The following is a 22,788-nucleotide window of genomic DNA, read 5'->3' on the forward strand; positions in this document are numbered from 1 at the left end:
TAGTGCTCAGAAGTGCACGTGAATGTGCATGTAATTGTATGTGTCCACATAAATGTGAGTTTGTTCAAATAAGTGCAAATATATGTGTATTAAGTCTGTGTACACATAGGTGTGTGCATATATGTGTAAATATCAGTGAATATGCACATGTGTGTGTGTGTTTCTATCCGTACATGTGCATATGTGTGCGTATCCAGTTATATGAGTCTGTGTAAACATACGTGTTTGTGTGTGTCTGTGTTTGTATGTTAATGGTGTGTTTTCATATCAGTGTGTTCGTATGTATTCAGTAGTATGAGTCTATTTAAATGTTGTGTGTGTGTGTGTGTGTGTGTGTGTGTGTGTTCATATAGCTTCTATGTAAATATGAGTGTGGGTGCACTGTGAAACTTTCTGTCAAAAAGCTTGCTTTCCCTTGAGTCCTGCCTCTCACCTGCTGCCACACACATGCACTGGACCCCAGCAAGTGTTGGCACCTTCTCTACAGATAGAATGCAGACAAGGGAACAGAAGCTTGTGGTTGAGCTGGGTGTACGTAGTATGATAAAACTGTCAAAATCCTTTTATAGAATTGGTTTGAGGCTTTTGCCTGATGCGACCTTTGTGGGAGCTGAAGATGTAATTGGAGCATTGGAAGTAGCTCTGGTAAATTAATTTGCAGTTTGCAGTGGTTATTGAACTCAATTCTGCAAGAACTGCTACTTAAATTTAACTCTTTATGTACTGATGAAGGGTCTCAGTCTCAAAATGACTCCAGAGATGCTGCCTGACTTGATGTGTTCATCCATTTTGTGTGTGTGTGTGTGTGTGTGTGTGTCCATTTCCTCCATCAGGTACAGAATGTTTTAAACAGCCTCCACTAATCTAAATTGCATCTATTTCAATGTACATAGCTCAACAGGTAAGGCAGATGAACCAGGGGTATGGATTGCCTTTAGGGTTGGGATATTGTGGCTATAACAGAAATGTGACTGAGAGAAGGGCAGGACTAACAACTCTGTTCGGGTTACCGATGTTTAAGGTGTCACGGAGGAACAGGCAGGAGTGGCGGGGATGTTGCTTTTATAATAAGGCAGGACAAAACAGCAGTGCCAGAGAGGATGTTCTTGAGGGATCATTTAATGAGGTTGTTAGGGCAGAACTTAGAAATAAAAAGGGGATGGAAAGCGAAAGTCACTATGGTAGGGCTATAGTATAGAAACTCCTTCCCCCAAAAGCAAGTGGGAACTTGAGGAGCAGATGCATCGAGAAATTGCACGTAGTTGTGAGAATAGTAGGTAGCGCAATGGGAGATTTTAATTTTCCCAGGAATGACTGGGTCACCCAGAATGCAAAGGGTTTGGAATCAGATTCTGCGCTGTCATTTGCGCAATATATAGCAGGGGTTCCCATGTTAGGGTCCACAGACCCCTTGCTTAATGGTTCTGGTCCATGGCTTAAAAAAGGTTGGGAACCCCAGGTTTACAGGATCTTAGTCGGGAAGGAGCAACACTGAACCTCCTCTTAAGCAATGAGACAAGCCAAGTAACTGAAGTGACAGCTGGGATGCACATTGGAGCTCGTGACCACAATTCCATTAGTTTCAAAACAGTAAAGGGAAAAGATAGAACAGGTACACAGGTCAGGCCACACGGGATTCAAGGGGAAGCTTGTGCATTGGATTTGAAACTGGCTTGATGATAGGCAGCAAGTGGGTGATGATTGAAAAGCAATTTTCCAACTGGAGGCATGTGATTCGTGGGGTGCCCCAGGGATCAGTGCTGGAACTGGCTATTTATTACTTATATTAATGATTTGGATATGAATGGAGATGGCACAATTAGCAAGTTTATTGATGACACTAAATTAGGAGGTCTTGTTGACTGTGAAGCAGGTTGCAATGAACTGCAAAGAGATCACGATTGGGTAAGGGGATGGGCTGAGGAATGGCAAGAGGTAGGTGTGAGGTGATGTATCTTGGACAGTCAAACCAGGGCAGGACCTATACACTAAATAACGGGGCACTAGGCAAGTGTTGTGGAACAGCAGGGACCTGAGAGTATGTGCATTGTTCGCTGAAAGCACCCACACAAGTCGACAGGTGCTGAAGAAGGTGTTTAGCACCCTGGCTGCACTTGGGGTATTGTGCATAGTTTGGTCACCCTGGAAAGATATTGTAAAGCTGGAGAGGCTGCTGAAAGGATTTATGCTGCCTGGAATAGAAGGTCTGAGGTAGTGGGAGGCTTTGGCCACATTGACTCTTTATTCCCTGGAATGCAGGAGAATGAAAGGTGACTTCATAAAAGTTTATAAAATTATGAGGGGTATGGACAAGGTGGATGGCGAAAGTCTTTTCCTCATGTTTGGTGAGTCCAAAACTAGAAGGCACAGATACAAGATAAGGGGAGAGAGATTTAAAGGAGACCTGAGAGCCAACTTACTATACACAGAGAGTATGAGTAGCTGGAATGAGCTCCTAGAGGAAGTGATTGAGGCAGGTACAATGGCAACCTTTGTGGAGCATTTGGGTAGGTACATGGAGTGAAGGTGGGGGTGGGGATGGCTTGAAGGGTTACAGGCTGAAGGCGGGAAACTGGGACTAGCAGGGTGGACACTGAAGCTGGCATGGACCAGATGGGCCACAGGGCCTGCTTCCCTGCTGTGTTACACTATGAATACTCTAGGTGCCTGCACATTCAAATCCCAGTCCGCCACGCCTCCATAACGACACTCTGTGACCACTGCACAAATCAGCCCCCCTCTCCCCACATGGCCATGCTATGAGCTCGGTACAGGATGTATTAAATTGCTCTCTACCAAACAGTGACACCTTTCATCCGAATAATGAGGACAGCAGATACATAAGAGCACCACTGTCTGCAGGTACTCCTGCAAGTTGGACATCATCACACCATAGTCATAAAAGAATCAAGCCATTCGGCCCGTCGCATCCGCCAAATGCCAAACACTATTTTTCCTCTCACCGCAGTCCTCCCTGTCCCCCATCCCTTTCTACTCACCTACGCTAATTTACTAATTCACACTCAATTAATCAACTACCCAGCATGCCTTTCAAATGTGGGCAGAAATCAGAACTCACACAGACACTGGGAGAACATGCAAACCCCACACGGACAGCATCTGAGGATTGAATCTGTGTCACCGTTAGCTATGATCGACAGCTCTGCTAGCTGCAACATGATGACTCCTAATTACCAGAATGGCTCGAGGGGAAGCTGAAAGAAAAATATTTCCAGACAGGATCTGGAAAACACAGCCTGAAGTGGTGGCAGAGGAGAATGCCTCATCCTGTTTAAACAGGACTGCAAGCCTGCACAGTTATGGACCAAATGATGGGTGGTGATTAGCTCTTTATTGACCCAATAGGCTGAATATCCTCTTGCATCATTAATGTTGTAGAATTCTGTTCAAAATGTACTGACGTACCAGAGAATTCAGATAATTCATAATCAATAGAGGAACATTGTCACCTCAGTTCTTAATTCCAACCCATTCGACTGCACCCTGTTCTAGATTCTCCAAACTTCTTTGCACACCTTCATAATCCCATAGTTGGCCATTTTGAGCAAGGGCAGGATGGACTATTAAATCTCCCTTTGAATGTCAGCTCCCACCCCGAAACCCGGTACTGAGCTACACTGCACCTTCCTCAAGGCAAGAGTATTATTCCACCCATGTACCAGCGACCTCGGGTATGGAGACCAGATCTGTACATGGTGGTCCAGCTGTGGACTCAGCAGTGTTCTTCACCTACAGGAGATGCTGCCTCAAAAAGGCGGTTATCTATTCTATCATTAAAGATCTTCACCGTTTGGGTCATGACCTCTTCTCAATAGCAAAGGGTACAGAACCCTGAAGTCCTACACCACTAGGTGCAGGAGCAACTACAACTATCAGGTTATTGATTTGATCTGCACAGCACTAACCCTACTTCAGCAATGGAACATTACAGACCACCTCTTGCACTACCATAAACTTGCCTCTGGTATGTTTTTGTTTTCGCGGTCTTTTTTTTTAATACATGGCATAATTTTACATATAATTTATGTTCTGTGTTTTGTGCCTGTGAATTCTGCTGAAAGCACGTTTTTCACTGTAGCTGTACCTCTCTGTACTTGTGCACGTGGCCAAAAGTTCAACTATGATTAAAATGCAATATTGCAACATACCAATGTAGTCACTTATGGATAACAAACTTGCATTTTGCATTTTAGTTTTTTTTAAATAAATTAAAATCCACTGCAGTCGCAGAAGCAGAGGCTGTTTCCTACTATTTTATCCCATTCCACAACATTCAACCTAGCCCCACACTCATTCTGACTGGGCTGCTTTTCAACAATGCTGCTGCCCACAAAGACAAGGGGTGGTGGGGTCAGGTTAAAGGTCAGTTGGTGAGGGAGCAGGGAAAAGCTTACCCTTGGAATTCTAGTTAAAAAAAAACATAATATTTACAGTTTTGATCTAAAATGGCATGTCTGAGCAAATGAGAAGTAGAAGCAGCTCAAGAATGCCCAAATAAAATCAAAATTTACACACTGGTGGCCTGAGATTTCAAACAGAACTACAGCGAACACTAGTCCTGGATTCCCAGAGATTCCAGGACAACAGCAGAGGCTTGACAGAATGTTTGGTGTTAAAGGAGCGAAGATTTCCCATGCTTCTTGGTATGCAGAGACCCTGGGAGTGAGCGGTTCACAGGAATCCTGGGGGAATGAGGTACAGGCTGCACGACTGAATCCTTTCTGTATCTTGTGCAAAGGGAGTTGATGAACCAGCCGAGAAGGGATACTGGGAGGGGATGAGGTACAACCCACCCTTAAAAATTTTGCTAACATCACATTCACAGCCTCTTCTGTTGGATTCGTCATTTTTTCCCTCTTTCCCACAAGCTCCATTGCTTGGGAGAATCATCACTTTTTATTGTTGGCATGTTAAGTGTATGAATTTATTTGTGAGCAGGGGGCATATTAATATGGGAGGTTTCACTAAGTTTGTTAAAATCAGACCTGTCTCTAAGAGTTGAAGACAAACTTCCTGCTTAATTTAGCTGGGAAAATTCTAGGAGGAAATTACATCATGGCAATAAAAACACACACACACACATATCTTGAAAATACCTTTTAATAGTTCTGTTGCTTTGTTGTGAAATACAGTGGGCAAAGGGCAGGATCAACTGGTTGACTGGATGTCAAACATTAACTAAGCAGGTAATTTTCATTGCTTGTGGAGGTGGGCATTGCATATTGGTAAGGCAGCTGCAGATGTATTGCAGTGATGCCTTGAGGAAAGTGTGCCTCCGGAACCAGTGCTGGGAGCAATTCCTAGTTAACCTGGCCTTTCTCTCATGGAGGGCAGAATAAACAGTGACATTGCACTGACAGCCAGTACATTTTTTCTTCCTCTCTGGGCCACACTATGTCGTGCTGGAATGGGATAGGTAAATCTGCAGATATTATTCTTGATGCAGATTAGTGAATTAACTGACAGTTTGTATCATTGATCTTATTTAATTTGCTCTATGATAGTCACTCTAATTTCACCTCCCCTCGGAACTTTGCTCCTACTCTTAATTATTGATCATCCAGAAAACTCCATGTTTAAATTCCCTAACCTGTGTTAGTAAGCCCATACTTGTTTCCCTCTCCCCCACCCCCTAATTTCTGCCAGGATCACACTCTCTGTGATCCCCTTCTCCATTTGTCCCTCCCATTGATCTCCGCCCCCCTCCCCGCCCCAGGATTCATCCCTGCAAGTGGAACAAGTGCTACACCTGCCCATTCACCTCCTCCCTCACTACCGTTCAGGGTCCCAAACTGTCTTCCCAGGTGAGGCAACACCTCGCTGTGAGTCTGTCAGGGCCACTACTGTTTCCAGTGCTTCTCGTGCAACCTCTTCTTCATCAGTGACCTGACATAAATTGGGGGACCACTTTGTCAAGCACCTCTGCTCCATTCGCAGCAGGTAAGATTTTTCAGTGACAACCATTTTAATCCTGCTCCCCATTCCCATTCTGACATGTCTGTCTATTTCCTCCTCTACTGCCACAATGAGGCTCCTCAGGTTGGAGGAGCAACACCTCATAGTCTGTCTGGCTAGTCTCCAACCCGACAGCATCAGCATTAATTTCTTTAACTTCCATCCTCCCCCTACTCTCTTTTTCCATTCCCCATTCTGGCTCCCCTCTCACCCATTCTCTTCTCCTCACCTGCCTATCACCTTCCACTAATGGCCCTCCTCCTTCCCTTTTCCCCCATTGTCCACTCTCCTCTCCTATCAGATTCCTTCTTCTTCAGCCCTTTACTTCTTCCACCTATCACCTCCCAGCTTCTCATTTCATCCCCCCCACCCGCTCATCCACCTACCTTCCCCCTCATCTGGTTTCACCTATCTCCTTCCACCTTGCACTTCTTCATTTCTCCCCACCTTCTTATTCTGGCTTCACCGCTTCCTTTCCACTGCTGAAGAAGGGTCTCGGCCTGAAACCACAACTCTTCATTCCTCTTCATAGATGATGCCTGACCTGCTCAGTTCTTACAGCCTTTTGTGTGTGTTCATTTTTGATAGCCCCAGACATTGCTGGGACCTGAGGAATAGCAAGAGGTTGAACAGACTAGAGCTTTATAGCTTGGAGCATAGTAAGGTGAGTGGTGACCTTAATTAGTTTGAATGTACTTGGTCTCCTTCCCAGGGTTGGAAAGGGCATAAGTTTAATGAAAAGGGGGAGAGATTTAATAGGAACTTGAGTGATTTCCTTTTACGACTAAAGATGACCAGGTATGCAGAATGAGAAACTAGAGGAAGTGGTTGAGTTAATAACAACTTATAAAAGACAGTTGAACAACTAAATAGATTGGAAAAGTTTAGAAGATTATGGACCAAACACTGGTAAACGGGACTAGCCTGGGGCATCCTGGTTAGCATAGACCAGCTGGTTGGATAAATTAATTCTATTATCCATGGAAATATACCTCAGCTGAAGCTAAAGATATCACCTTGAAGGTCTTCTGTTGTTCAATTACAATTTTGTCTGCAAATTTTGACTCTAGTTGATGTGAGACATATTTGTTGTAATCCTGTGGAAAATGGCCCTTCTCCACTTCACTACTTTTACCTTAGGGTGGTAGATCTACATTATTTTCTATATCTATGCTACGATTTATTACAATATGATTGTTGTTTCCCACATGTTCCCCTCTTGATAACTGCACCATTTGGCCTAGATTATTTTCCAGAACAAAGTCAAGCAATGTCACTTCCCTCATTAGCCGGGAAGTAGTGTCAGAGAGTCACACAGCCCTTTGTCCTATGTTATTCATACCTATCATTGTACACAAATCCCATTTACCAACACTTAAGATATTTATCACCTTAATTTGGATATGCTTCAAAAACTTCTCCCAATCAGCCTTTGTAAGTTCCTGTCTAATGCCACCAACATTAACATCGCCAAATTGAGGACTTCAGCCTATGGACTAGCCCTGTATTTTACCATAAGCATTTTAAACCTAATACAATCATGGTTACTGGTTTGCAAAGTGCTCCCCACTGACACCTGGTCATTTTCCCTGCCTCATTTCCCAACAGGAGGTCTAGTGTTACCCCTCTGTAGTAAGGCCATAGAATCATACAGCGCAGAAACAGGCCCTTTGACCCATCTATGTTGAACTGTCATTCTGCCTTGTCCCATCAACCTGCTCTCCACACCCCTCCCATCCATGTACTTTTCCAAACGTTTCCTAAATACTTAAACTCCGTCAACACATGCTTGAGAATATTTTAACTCCTGGGTGAGAAATCATCCCCGGATGTGCTTAACAAATTCCACTCCTTAACAGTATGGTAAACCCAGTTAATATTAGGGAGGTTCAAGTCCACCTATTTCTACAACCTTACTATTCTTACAGCTATCTATGATATCACTTTATATATTTGCTCCTCTACTTCCTGTTGACTGCTGGGGGCCTATATCATGATCACCCTTTTCTTATTTGGACCACAAGAGACTACAGATGGTGTAACCTGGGGCTCACAAAAAAAAGTCAGTGGAACTCAGCATCTCAGGCAGTCTCTATGGGAGGAAATGGACAGTCATGCCAGAGATGAAATCCAGTCTGATGAAGGATCTCAGCCTGAAAGTTTGACTGTCTATTTCCCTCTCTAGATGCTGCATGACCTGTTGAATTTTTATGTGTTGTCCTTTTGAGTTCCACCTGTATAGCCTGAATGGACGATTCCCTTGCAATGTCCTTTCTATGTACTGCTGCAACGTTCCCTAGTCAAAAATGAAATCCCCCTCCTCCCTTACCTCCACCTCTGTCATGTTTGTAGCATCTGTACCCCGGAACACCGAGCTTCCAGCCTTGCCCCTGGAAATGTTCCCAGGTGTGAAATCACACTGTGACTTCTGCTAGAAGAGTTTGGACCCTTGCCCAGCAAATTTAAACAAATTAATGGAATAAATTCCCCACATCGGAACTGCTTTCAGTCAATGACACATGGTAAAAATTTCCTTGGCAAGATCGGAAAACAGGATTTTCTCATAATTAGACTCTCATGAAATAAAAACATTTGGGGAATGTTTAAGGAGGAAAGGATTTGTCAGTGAGTTGTCACGTTCAGTTGGAACTGCAGTTAAGAGTCGTGTGCGTGAACCCCATTTAGATATAGAATTACTGATGATTGGAATATTAATCTGAGGGCTATTCTGAAGAATCCGATAATGGATCAGAAGAATGGGAAAATGGCAATTACAGGTCTAGAACACTAAGGGTTTTCAGCAATGCGAGTGTTCTCATATTTATATGCACCTACAGCATAGAAAGAAGCCATTCAGCCCATTGAGTCTGTGCTGGGTATTGGTGCAGCCTCATGAGTCCCATTCCTCCTACAGCTTTCCCTACAACCTACACAAGCATACTAGAGGAACTCAGCAAGTCAGGCAGCATCAATCGAGGCTAAGAAACAGTTTCGCGTCAAGACCTTCCATCGGGTTCTCGCTAGAACAACAGGCTTTCCCAGACTACATCCTTGTGAATATTCTCTGCACCCTCTTCAGTGCAAGCACGTCCTTTCCACAGTGCGGTGACCAGAACAAAGCACAGTACTGTGGCATAACCAATATTTCATAAAGTTTTACAATAGCTTTCTTGTCTCATATCCTACACTTTCTTACTGTGGTGGCCAGAATTGTGTGACTTTTTGTTATATGGTAGCATCCTGGGCAATATACTGGGCTACTTGCCATCACTCTAGAGAGATACTACTGAAGTGCATATGTTGCTATATAAAGCCCAGCAGCCAATTTGTGAACAGCAACTTCCCTCAAATATAGTTGTGACAATGACAGGATCATGGGGTTTTAAGCATCTCACTGGATGAAAGTAGTCCCTCTTTCCAATGCAGCCAGTCCATGCTGAGTGATAGTGATAAACAGCCACGGTATGGCTTCATCCCCACACACCAAACATCACCAAATATTGGAATGTGTGCATGTGCCAGTGTGTTAGAGTATCGTCACTGTGTGCAGGAATGATAATTTCCTGGTGTTCAGCACGTGTTCATGTGTTAATGTCGAGGAATAAACCCTTCCATAATCTCTTTTTTAGATGCTTACTTGGGGACAGGATTATGTCCTAAACACCTTCCACTTGCCCTAGTCTGAGTGTCAGTTATATGTGTGAGCATATGTACTGTATGTGTACATCTATGCTTGTGTGAGTATGTATCTCCTAAATACCTTTTCCAAAGCTGTATTGGTGCATCGAAAACAGTGGTGAATTGCATCATCAATACTTGTGTTTGCTGAGATATGCGAAGTCCATGTTTTCCACCTTTCCAGAAAAAGCGGACGAAGATGAAGACCTCAGACCTGACACAAAACCTCTGACCTATGGGGCAGCAGTCCTGCCTGACCTCCTACATACGTTTAAGACATGAACTAGCCTCGATGTTGGAGAGGTGCCACTAACCCTGCCTCTGCGAGATACTCAAGATGAGCAATGCAATGTCAGTGTTCTCCTCCAGGCCAACACAAATCCAATACCCGCAATTCCAATCCCTATTCCAAGCTCTGTCTTGGAAAATCATGCACAGAACATGGATAGTACAGCATGGAACAGCTCATGATGCCTCTGATGACCATGATGTCAAATTAATCCAGTCCACCTGCATATAGTCCATATGCCTCCGTCCTCTGCCTGTTCATGTGTCTGTCTAACTGCCTGTTAAATGTTGCAATCATAGCTGCTTCCACCACATTCCCCCTGGCAGCTACCACTTTCAACATAAAATCTTGCATCAGAAGTCACCTTTAAAATTTCTCCTCAACTTCCATGTATATGCTCTAGTATTTAATATTCCAACCCTGGCTAAAAGAATATCTATTCTGTCTGTGTCTCTTATAATTTTATAAACTTCTATCAATTCTTCCCTCAGCCTCTGACGTTCCAGTGGGGATAAACATCCAGGTTTCTCCGAAGTCTCCTTATAGCTAATCTTCTGGCAACATCCTGGTGAGCTTCTCCTATACCTTCTCCACATGCTTCCTGTAATGCAGCAACTAGAAGTACATACAATGCTCCAAAGGTGACCTGCCTAAAGTTTTCTTCAGTGGCAACAGGACTTCCCAACTGTAATACTCAATGCTCCAGTGGATGAAGGAAAGAGTACCATGCACCTTCTTCATCATTCTATCTGCTTGGTCTTGCCACTATCAGACTTGCTATCATGACTACCAGGTGGACTTAGATAAAGTTTCAAGGATCTACTCAATGCTTTCTTGAAGGAGTGCAACATCCCCTCTGGCTCCTGGGAATCTCTGGCCCATGACATATCAAAGCACAGAAGAAACACTTGGTTTGGTATTGTAAACACTGAGGCCATGCATTGGGAAGCCCAGTGGAGCCATATAAAGAACATACTAACTTACAGACTAACCACCCATCAGTCATCTCCTACCCCATGTGTAGAAGAGTGTTGAGTTCCCACACTGGCCTCATTAGCCTTCTCAGGACCCTCAAAACTGGAGTGGAAGCAAAATACCCACACAAGAAAGAAGGTCACCTAAACATTCTGAGAAATGGTCTGGTAAACAGACTTTTGAACCAAGCACTCTAGTCGATAACATCCCCTTCCTGACAGTGGTGCCAAGTTCTTGAACTCCTAATTCTACCTCTCTCGGTTATTTTGTTATTGTTACTTCAGACTTGCTTTTTGTACTACGTCAGATTGCACCATTTTCTTTGCATCATTCTGTTTTGCCATGTCACTGTATACTGTACATTGTTGGATTTATAATTATCACATACACTCTTTAGAACATAGAACAGTACAGCACAGGAATAGGCCCTTCAGCCAACAACATTGTGCCAAACCAGCCAAACAGTAAATCTTAAAAAACAAACATTAATCCCTCCTACCTACACAATGTCCATATCCCCCCATCTTCCTCATTTTTATGTGCTTACCTAAATGTCTCTGAAAAGCCTCTAGTGCATTTTCCTCTACCATCATACTGGCAGGGCATCCCAGGCATCCACCACTCTCTGAGTAAAAAAATCCGCCCCTCATATCCCCTTTCAACATCCCCCCTCACCTTCAATGCATGCCCTCTGGAATTCGACATTTCTACCCTGGGAAAAAAAAGATACTCCCTATCTATTCTGCCTATGGCTCGCATAATCTTATAAACCTCTAGTAGATCTCCCCTTAGCTCAGCCTCCACCACTCCAGAGAAAACAGCCCAGGTTTGTCCAGTCTCTCATGATAGCACGTGGCAACTAAACCAGGCTGCATCCTGGTAAACCTCTTCTGCACCCTCTCCAAAGCCTCAACATCCTTTCTATAGTGTGGTGACCAGATGTGGACTAAGCAGAGTTCTAAAAAGTTGCAACATAACCTCTTGACTTTTGAACTCATCGCCTCAGCTAATAAAAGCAAGCATTCCACAAGCCTACTTAACCACCTTATCAAGCATGCAAGTAAGGAATTTCACTACATCCTGGAGCATACGACAATAAATTAATTTGAATCTCCAAACATTGAAGTGTAAATGCTTTGCTCCTCTGATTGCTCAATCTTATTTAGTTCGACACATTATTTTAACTTTTAGTAGTGCATGTCCTGATTATTCCTGGTGGCTGTCTGATGAGCTCAATACAAAATCCTGTATGCAACCACTCCTGCTTATTTCTTTCAGTAATAACTTGTGTATGACATTAGTTGCATAGTGAGACAACTTAATAGCATCTTACTGTAGTGTTATCAAGCAATAATTGAAACAGGGCCACAGAGGAGAAATCTGAAACCTTAGAAGGTTTTTGGGAACATCTTGAAGGAGAGAAGAGGAAATGAGTGGCAAAGTGGGGGGAGGGGTGGAGAATGGTGGACCTCTGAAGACACAGGCACCAGTGGTGGAGCAACTCATTTGATGAAATGAGCAAAGAGGCCTTGGAGGTTTGTAGGAGATAACTACAGAGATAGGGAGGGGGCACCATGCTTAGATTCCCCGCGTAGTACACAGGGTATAAGAAATGACATGGTGGGAGACATTTCACCCACTCCCAGCATTTGGGTTAATTGTCAAACAACTAAAATCCACTGTGGATTTATCCCCTCCTCCAGCACTATCTAACAGGGAAGGATCAAAGCAAGGCCCCCCCACCCACCCAGGCACCTTCTCACCATGGCTTCCATGCGAGCCCTGCGCTCCTCTTCCTCCTTCTTCCGCCTCATGTTCTCCAGGTCCTGTTTAGCCTCAGCAAACGATTGCAGGAATGTGTCGAAAATGCCAAAGAATTCGTCTGGCTGCATCTTTCCATCTTCCTCGCTGAAGTGTTTCAGCATCTTGGAGTACTATCAAAGGAAAGACAGGCAGAGCTTTGAGTGACAGCTTCTAGGCAGTTTCAACAAATGGAAGCAAAAGATCTGTGGTGGTGGCATTAGTTATAATTCAGCCTTTCACAAAACTCCCCCATAAAAATCACAGAACAGTTAAAGGACGTAGAGGCCATTCGCTCCATCAAGAACCTATTGCAGCAATCCCATCAATCAGCTCTTTCTACATGGCCCTGTCTATTGCAAGGCCTGATTGATGGTTTCTGCTTTGACATGCAGTGGGCTGTAGATCAGAATACCTCCTGGGATAAGAATGCTTTCCCTCAGACTCTCCCTTTGCATCTTATGCCCACAATATTAAATTTGCATCTGGTTCCTGAACCATTGGATAATAGGAACAACATATTAATTTATTCACTTTTGGGATCCAGGAGCCCACCTTTGGTTTCATAGTCATAGTCATACTTTATTGATCCCGAGGGAAATTGGTCTTCGTTATAGTTGCACAATAAATAATTAAATAGTAATAAAACCATAAATAATTAAATAGTAATAAAACCATAAATAATTAAATAGTAATATGTAAATTACGCCAGGAAATAAGTCCAGGACCAGCCTATTAGCTCAGGGTGTCTGACCCTCCAAGGGAGGAGTTGTAAAGTTTGATGGCCACAGGCAGGAATGACATCCTATGACGCTCAGTGTTGCATCTCGGTGGAATGAGTCTCTGGCTGAATGTACTCCTGTGCCCAACCAGTCCATTATGTAGTGGATGGGAGACATTGTCCAAGATGGCATGCAACTTGGACAATGTCTCCCATATTTACAGTATACATTACCTTATGACTTCAGAGGCCATTTGGCCTATCAAGTTAATTCCAACTCTCAGAGCCATCCCATTCACTCACTGATTTCCTTGTATTCTGCTTTCTCTCACATAGCTATCAGCCCCTGATTCTCAGAAGCGTCAGTCAGATGCGGGGGGTGGGGGGGCTGTAATTCACAGCAGCTAACTCTGATGTCTTTTGGATGTGGGTGGAAACTGAAACACCTGGACAAAATCCATGTAGTCGCTGGGGGAACGTGCAAACTCCACATGGAGAGCACAGGAGGTCAGGGTTGATCTTGAGTTGTTGGAGCATTGAGGCGGTGGTATTTCCCATTGCAAATGTGTACCATTCCATAAATTCAGAACCAACCGATCAGGAAAGGGGGGGCAGATTTCCTTCCCTGGTGAACCCTAGTAAACCGGTTGGGTTTATATGACAAGGCGGGTTTTGCATGACTTCCATTTTTGATGCTTAACTTTCATTCAAGATTTATTTCATAAACACACTAAGTGACCACTTTATTAGGTACATCCTGTACCTCATAAAGTGGCCACTGAGTGTATGTTCATGGTATTTAGCTGCTGTAACCCATCCACTTCACGATGTGCTTGACGTGATAGGCATTCAGGGATGCTCTTCTGTACATTACTTCTGTAATACGTGGGAATCTGAGTTACTGTCAGCTTGAGCCAGTCTGGCCATTTTCCTCTGATGTCTCTCATTAACAAGGCATGTTTGCCCACAGTGCTGCCTCTCATTGCTTTTTTTTTGCACCATTCACTGTTCTAGAGACTGTTGCTCATGAAAGTTTCAGGAGATCAGCAGTTTCTGAGATACTCAAACCACCCTGTCTGGCAGCAACTGCTGAAGACCGAATCTGATTCACTGATACCCTTCAGGGAAGGAAATTTAAGAGTCTTACCAATTCTGAGGCTAAATGTGGTTCCAGGAACACCAATGTGGTTCATTGTTCACTGCCTAACAAGCCACTCAAATGTTGAATGCTCTTCACCGCCTTCCCAGGGGGGGATTTAGGGATGGAGAAAAAACGTTGGCCTTACCAGCGGTGTGTAGATCTCAAAGATGTGATATTAAACTGACAAATCACATTCATTATGTCTGACCAAGGAAGAATCCATGTCTTTGGAGCATGAACTTGAGGTGTTTAGCATTTTTGAACATTCAAAGCCATTGGGCCCATCAAGCCAGCATTGTCCGTCAAGCACCCCTAAACCTGTATTAATCTTTATTTTATCCTGCCTGCATGCCCATCAGTTCCCTCAGTCTATACCATCCATCTATCAAGTAGAGGCAATTTGCTGTGGTCAATGACCTTCCAACCAGCACATCTTTGGGAACATGAGAAAAAACCAGCGTATTCAGAGGAAACATGCACAATTACCACCTTCTCACGCAGCACATTCCAGATTCCAACCACCATATGAGTAAAAAGAAATATTCCTCACATCCCTTCCAAATTTCTTAATCCTTATCCGAAATATATGTTTGAAAATAACACCACGTCTGCTGATTCCTTTAATGCCATAATATATTTCTTTAATATTGTATACTCAGTGGCAGAGCATACTAACCACACATTAGTCACAATATACAATTAACTAACTTTCTAAGCAGAATACAATGCAGTGGTATGGCTATATTGACTAGTGATGAATTTCTGGACAGATAGATCTTTAAGACCTTAACATAAGGATTATTTTTTGTGTCACTCTACTGGGAAACTGAGTAGCTTATGCCAAAATCATTAGAAACAAAAGTGTGATGTTTTAAAAAGTTAAAGTCTCTTTATGCAGAAGTGGAGGGTTGACACTGATTTAAAATGATCTGTTTTAGTTATAAACCTATTTTCATCTGTTTTAGTCAAACTTGGCCAAGCATCTCCCTTTAAATATAGCAATGACAATTTATTTTTAAAGAAAAAATTTGTCTCCAAAATGCTGGCTGCTTGGCAGCTTGCCCTGTTTTGCATCAGAATAGTATTCTGCTACAAATGAATGCATTCCTACAAAAACACAAGAGAAATAAACTGACCAAACAGGCTCAACTTTGAAGCAAAAAATAAACTGCTGGAGAAATTCATTGGATCAAGCAACATTTGTGGAGGCAAAGAAATAGTTGATGTATTATGTCAGGACCCTGTTTCGTGTTTTTAGATCCTCCAGCAATTTGTTTGGCACTCCAGATTCTAGCATCTTCGCTCTCCCAAGCCTCATCTTGGGACTAGCTTTGCATTAGAGGTGCTGTTAACATCTGGAGCAGGAGTTCCCAAACTTTTTTATTCCATGGATCCTTACTGTTAACTGAGGGGTCCATGGACCGAGGCTGAGAAACCCCAATCTAGAGGGAGTGCAGTACAGATCTGTGATTGCATTCATGCTCTTTCTAGAGTCCTTTCAGCCCATCAGATCCATGCTGACCTTTTTTGTCGATTTACACTAATCCCAATTGTCTGCATTAGGACTGTCTCCTTCTAAACTTTAGTTAGGTAATTGTCATTCTAAATGCCTCTTAATAATTGTATCTGATTCCACCTACATCTTTGGCAGTGAGTTCCAGATATAAACTACTTTAAAAACCTCAGCCCCGAGATTCCCTTTAGAAACTCTTTCCTCTCACCTTAAACCAATGCCCGGAGGAGAATCACAGAGAGACAAGTGGAAATGCTAGTACTTTGGACTTCAATTGACAATAGCAGACACTGTACAAAAGATTTACTAGAACCTCAGCAAAACAGACTTGAGTGGTTCTTGGAACATGGTAAGGCAAAAACTCCTTTCAAATAAAGCTGTTTTCAAGCCAATTCTACAATTCTTTCATAGTCAATAGGAAAACATTATCTTCAGCCAACTAGCATCACTTCACAAGGACCTCTTGTTGGTTATAGAACTGTGTCATTTTGTGGTCATTAAACTTGGCCCCTGTATTCTAAAACCACTGCCCTCTCCCACACCACTCTCTGTGGTTAGCAAGTAACAGCACATCAAAGTTCAAAGGTAGAAAGATGTGAGCTACGGCCCGACTCGTAATCAGAACATAGTGTCTTAGCCCACATATTAACAATATTATGAGTCTGCAAAGCTCTGAGGTGCTGCGGGGTCTCAGTGTCAGGTGCGTGGTTCACAAAAGACTAGCGTGCAGGTTATGGCAAGTAATGATTTTCAAAATGTATTGAATGGGAATTAAGAAGAAGAGGTGTTAAATATCGATTATGTAGGCATTTCTGAGATCACATCTGGAGGGCTGTGTACAGTAATGGTCTCCTTATTAAAGGAAATATGTCATTACATTGGAGGCAGTTGATAAAAGTTTTACTGGATCAGGACCTAGAGTAGGTAGGCTAGTATCCTGGAAAGGTAAATTTGTAATTTTTTTATTGTTGTCGCATGTGCTGAGGTACAGTGAAAATTTTGTTTAACATGCCATCCATACAGATCATTTCTTCACACTGGTGCATTCTGCATAACAAAATGCAGAATATAGTGTTACTGTTATAAAGAAAGTACAGTGTAGCTTGACAACAATGTGTAGGGGGCCATGATGAGGTCAATTGTGAGGTCAAGAGTCCATCTTATCGTGTTTATAACAGTGGCATTGAAGCTGTCCTTGAGGCCGGTGGTACAAATATTCATACATTTGTATCTTCTGCCTGACGGGCTGGGGAGAAAGACGAATACCCAGGGTCAGTGGTTTCTTTGATCATGTTGGCTGGGTTACTGAAACAGTGAGAAGTGTAGTCAGAGTCCATGGAGGGGAGTGTGGTTTCCATGATGTGCTGAGATGTGTCCATAACTCTCTGTAGTCTCTTGCAGTCTCGAGCAGAGCAGTTGCTACACCATACCATGATGCATTCAGATAATTGGAAAGGCGAGGCTTGTATCCGCTGGAGATTAGATGATTAACAGGAGACTTGATTGGATGGAATTTGACGGAACAGATGCAGAGAAGGAATGTGTAGGAAGTAGAGGAGGTTTGGTAGAAGAAGTGTCGGGGGGGGCAGTGCAGGGGTTGGTTAATGCTCATGTGTGAGAGATGATAACTGGGAAATAGGGGAGGGAATGGGACTGAAGTGAGTCAGCCTGGACTCCACGGCCAAATCATCTTCTGTGTAGGAAGGAAACATGAGAATACTTGAGATACAGAAAGCTAAGTCAGCTGAGATGTTACAGATTATGCAGCTACTGAACAAGCAATATAAACAGAATGTTGTTCCTCACTGCATACAGAACAGACTGGCTCTCTGCAGAGAACTCCAGATAATTTTGCCTGGAAATCTCACTGAGTGCAGGGCCATACGTGATATGTTTCTTGACCCACATCACTGTTTCATTTCCAGCTCCATATGTGAATCAATTATTGCATAACTGTGCAATCAAGCTATCATGCTATCGCGCTCTGTCAATAGCTCTGCAGGTTATGGTTCAGGAGTGCCCTAGAGGCATGTTGTTTTCAGTTCTGGATTCTGATAGGGTAATGGGATCCCCAAGGAGTACAGTCAGAGCAAAGCATGGGCTTTAGAAGATCCTGGAAGTTATGTCTGAGAGCTTCAAGCTCTTACATGTCAAAATCACCCACCATTTGTCCTTGTCCAGCCACATGAACACCAACCACGGCTTAGAAAGCACACCACACACTTACTTCTTCATTTGACTCTTACCATTTTTAAAAGATGCACCTCACAGCTTAGTATGATAATTGTTCTACCCCAAGGCTGCAAGAAATTGCAGATTTGTGAAAGCAGCCCAGTCCATAACAAAAACTGGCCTCCCCTCCACTGAATCCGTTGACCAGTCTCGCTGCCTCATGGAAGCGGCCAGGGTAATCAAAGGTTCCTCAAACCCTGATCACTGTCTTTTCTTTCCTCTCCTGTTGGACAGAAGATACTACAGCTTGAGAGCTCAGCCCATCACAGTCAAGGACAGCTCGTAGCGCATTGCTATCTGGCGTAAGTACTCAAATAGGAAATTAGTACAGATAAAGGCATGCCTAGAGATATGCATTGGACTGATATTAGCCAGTTTCAACATGGCAATTATTAATATCTACGTAACTTTTAAGAGTCAATAACTTCGATGTATCTGGAGTCTGCTTAAACTGGAATATGTAAGGAGGGCAGATTACATCCCTCCCTAGAGAGCCACAGTTTCAGTTCAACAATAATGCACCAATGTTACTTGAATCAACAAGCAAGATGCTAGAGGAACTCAGCAGATCAGGCAGAATCTATGGAGGGAAACGGACAGTCAATGTTTTAGGTCAAAACCCTTCATCTGGAGACTGTCCAGAAAAAGGGCCTTGACTCAAACTGCCAATTGTGTCCTGCCGAAGGGTTTCGGCCCAAAATGTTGACTGTACTTTTTTCCATAGATACTGCCTGACTTGCTGAGTTCCTCCAGCGTTTTGTATATGTGTTGCTCAGATTTCCAGCATCTGCAGATTTTCTCTTGTTGGCATTTGTGTTTCTCATTTATAAAATAATCTCTAAACAATCAAATAATTTAAATAAGCTTTAATATCTATCTCCTAATTCCAATTGTTAACCAGATGCAAATTTTACACCTGGCATAGTAGCGTTGCTGGTTTCAGTTGTTAAGATTATCACTTGCACTAGTTAACAACAGTGCCACCTGAAATGTCCTTGAGCCCTGGAGTACAGAGAGGTGCAGCATGGAAACAAGCCCTTTGGCCCATCCAGTCCGTACTGCTGATCGACCATCCATTCACACCAATCCTACATTAATCCTGTTTTTATTCTTCCCTCACCCTCATGAACTCCTCCAACGTTCTGCCATTCACTTGGGCAATTAACCTCTAACCTGCATGCCTTTGGAACTTGGGGGAGACCACAGCAAACCTATACAGTCACAGGGAGAATGTGTAACCTCCACCAGACAGTACTGGAGGTTGGGATTAAACTTGGGTTTATAGAATTGTGAGACAATTCAAAGTAACTTTATTATCAAAGTACAGATATGTCACCATACACAATCCTGAGATTCATTTTCTTGTCGACATTCACAGTAAATACAAGAAACACAATAGAATCAACAAAAGGCCAGCTCCAACAGGATAGGCAAACAATCAATGTGTAAATATAAAAAGAAAACAAATAAATAATAATCAATAAACAAGCAATAAGTATCAATAACATGAGATAAATAGTCCTAGGAAGTGAGTCGACAGGTTGTGGGAACTGTTCAGTGATGGGGTGTGAAGTTATCCCCTTTGGTTCAAGAGCTTGATGGCTGAGGAGTAATAGCTGTTCCTGAATCTTGTAGCATGGGTCCTGAGGCTCCTGTACCTTCTTCCTGATTGCAGCAGCAACAAGAGAACACGGCCTGGAAGGTGAGGGTCTTTGATTTTGGAGGACGCTTTCCCACGGCAGTGCTCTGCGTAGAAACGCATTGTGGTGGGGAGGGCCTTACCCGTGATGGACTGGGCCATATCCACCTGATTTTGTAGGCTTTTTTTGTTCCAGGGCATTGGTGTTTCCATACCAGGCTGTCATGCAACCGGTCAACATACTCTCCACCACACATCTATAGAAGTTTGTCAAACGTTTAGATGACATGCCGAGCCTTTGCAAGCTTCTGAGAAAATGAAAGTGCTGCTGTGCTTTCTTCATAATGGCAGTTACATGCTGGACCCATGACAGGTCCTCTGAAATGATAAAAGCAACAAGTTTAAAGTTGCCCACCCTCTCCACCTCTGATCTGCCAATGAGAATTGGCTCCTGGATCTCCGGTTTTCTCCTCCTGAAGTCAATAATCCACTCCTTGGTCTTGCTGACATTGAATGAGAATAGCTTTACAAGCAGTGCCACTGTGCTTTCATGCTCTCCTACAAGTATCGTTATATTCTCCATGACTTATTTCTGGCACTACCTTGAAAATGTGGCTACAATTAGCTGAGGTCATCACCTTTATCTAATTGTGCCTGGCTGGGAGAAATTCCTTTCTGCCAAGTAACTACTTCAAGAGCAATTCAGTCATTTGCAGATTCTTTGACCAAGGACTGAAGCCTTTGTGCATATGTCAACAGTTGTCTAAAAAAAAAACAAGTCTTCTATTTATAACACAGTCTGGTGCGGGAACTGTGTGAATTTTTTAAGACCAATTTATATATAGCTCTACTGCTGTGATGTAATTGTGATCCTTCACCTCTGAACACTGGGTATAACCACAGTCCAGACAGATGAAAGCCTCCAGTGTCTGAAGCTTGAATGTATCCCTCATGGAATGAGTCCCAACTCGATAACTTGTGGGCATGCCATTACATCACAAGCTGGCACTCACAATGAGAGCCTAATGTCATGCTCAAATATATGACCCTGGTGTGATTTTCCAACCACACATCTGCACAAGACATTACAATGACAATTTCCCCCTCTGTAACATTGTCCAACTCTGTCCATGCTTCAGCTCATCTGCTGTTGAAACCCCCATCAACCACACAAGAAAATAGACGCAGGAGAAGGTCACCAGGTCCCTCAAGCTTGTTTGGCCACTTAATGTGATTATGACTAATCTGTAAACACAATAAATTCTGTATCCCTTTTGCCAATCAACTGTCCAGCTCTTGGCTCCATATCATTTTGGATCTCCCCCTCCCCCTCCCACTTTCAAATCTCTTACTAACTTTTTCTTCAGTTAGTCCTGACGAAGGGTCTCGGCCCGAAACATCGACTGTACCTCTTCCTAGAGATGTTGCTTGGCCTGCTGCGTTCACCAGCAACTTTGATGACTAATCTGTGCTGGCTTCAACTCCTCCTCTGTGCCAACCCTTAATTTCCTAATCTTATAAAAATGTATTTCCCTCTTTGAATATCTCCAGTAGTCAAACCTACACAATCGCCGGCAGCAGTCTATTCAGAGATTCATCATCCCCAGTTTCACGAGACCACCCCCTTCTGAATCTGTCCCTTTGTTTGCAACTCTTCCATTAGCTGAACTGTTTCAACCATGCCAAGCCCTTTTTATATCTTTCAGTAAGATTGTTTATCCATTTGTTCGTTAATGCCATGTCTAGTGATGTGGGTGATCATGGTCTTTCCAGGACAATGATTGTTCTTGGGAAATTTTTCTGCAGAAGTGGTTGGGCATTGCCTTCTTCTGGACAGTGTCTTTACCAGAGGGGTGACCCCAGCCATTATCAATACTCTTCAGAGACTGTCTGCCTGGCATCAGTCATCACATAACCAAGACTTCTGATATGCACCAGCTACTCATACGACCATGACTTCGTGTGACCCTGATTGGGGGCTAAGCAGGTGCTATGCCTTGCCCAAGGGTGACCTGCAGGCTAGCGGGGGGAAGGATCGCCTGAGACCTCCCTTAGTTGAGACGTACTTCTCCACCTTGCCACCCACTTGACCCAAGGGATACAGATACTTGAGATAGAATAACCCTCTCATCCCAGTAGGCATTATAGCTTGGTATGGTAATTCAAATGTGCTGGAATGTAAGGAGCTGCAAAAGGTAGTGGAGGCAGCCCAGTACAACACAAGAACATAGCTCCACACTATCGGTAGATCACATCAATTTTTTGTTTTGCTGCAGATTTCTGACATCTGCAGTCTCAGGTGTCTCTGTAAAGAATCTTTCTTCCCATGCCTTAAAAATAATCAAAGATGCTATTTCCACAACTCTTTTAGGGGAAGAAGTTTAATTTATTTAGGGATACCCCACAGTAACAGGCTTTTTTGGCCTAATGAGCCAGCGCTGCCCAATTACACCCACGTGGCCAATCAATTTACTAATCTATACATTTTTGGAATGTGGGAGGAAACCAGAGCACCTGGAGGAAACCCATGCGATCACGGGGATAAAGTACAAGCTCCTTACAGACAAAGGCGGAGCTGAACCTAAGTTGCTGGCACTGTAATAACTTTATACTAACTGCTATGTTACTATGACCCCCCCTCCCCCGAGATTCATTGAAAGAAAAGATTTTACCTTCAGTTTGTCTTAAATACTTAAAAAAATGTGACCCCTAATGCTTATTCTCCAGCAAAATGATACATCCTCTCCACATATTAAATCTCTTCAGAATCTGATATCTTTCTGGAAATTTCTTTCCCCGGCACAGCATGAACACATGGTCCTTT

The 22,788-nt window shown here is 43.2% G+C and overlaps 1 protein-coding gene across 4 annotated transcripts in view; it reads right to left on the reverse strand.

Moving 5' to 3' along the window:
* The window catches only part of daam2 (dishevelled associated activator of morphogenesis 2), a 698,379-nt gene that overhangs the window by 9,056 nt on the left and 666,535 nt on the right, over positions 1-22,788 (reverse strand). For 3 of the 4 annotated variants that reach the window (XM_072247466.1, XM_072247475.1, XM_072247485.1), the window contains exon 24: positions 12,682-12,852. In XM_072247466.1, coding sequence (XP_072103567.1) covers positions 12,682-12,852 — 171 coding nt within the window. Of the gene's footprint in view, positions 1-12,681; positions 12,853-19,594; positions 20,343-22,788 lie in introns of those variants that run through there. The other variant, XM_072247494.1, reaches the window with a different exon arrangement.

The sequence above is a fragment of the Mobula birostris genome, chromosome 2 (assembly GCF_030028105.1).
Source record: "Mobula birostris isolate sMobBir1 chromosome 2, sMobBir1.hap1, whole genome shotgun sequence".
Classification (NCBI taxonomy): Eukaryota; Metazoa; Chordata; class Chondrichthyes; order Myliobatiformes; family Myliobatidae; genus Mobula; species Mobula birostris.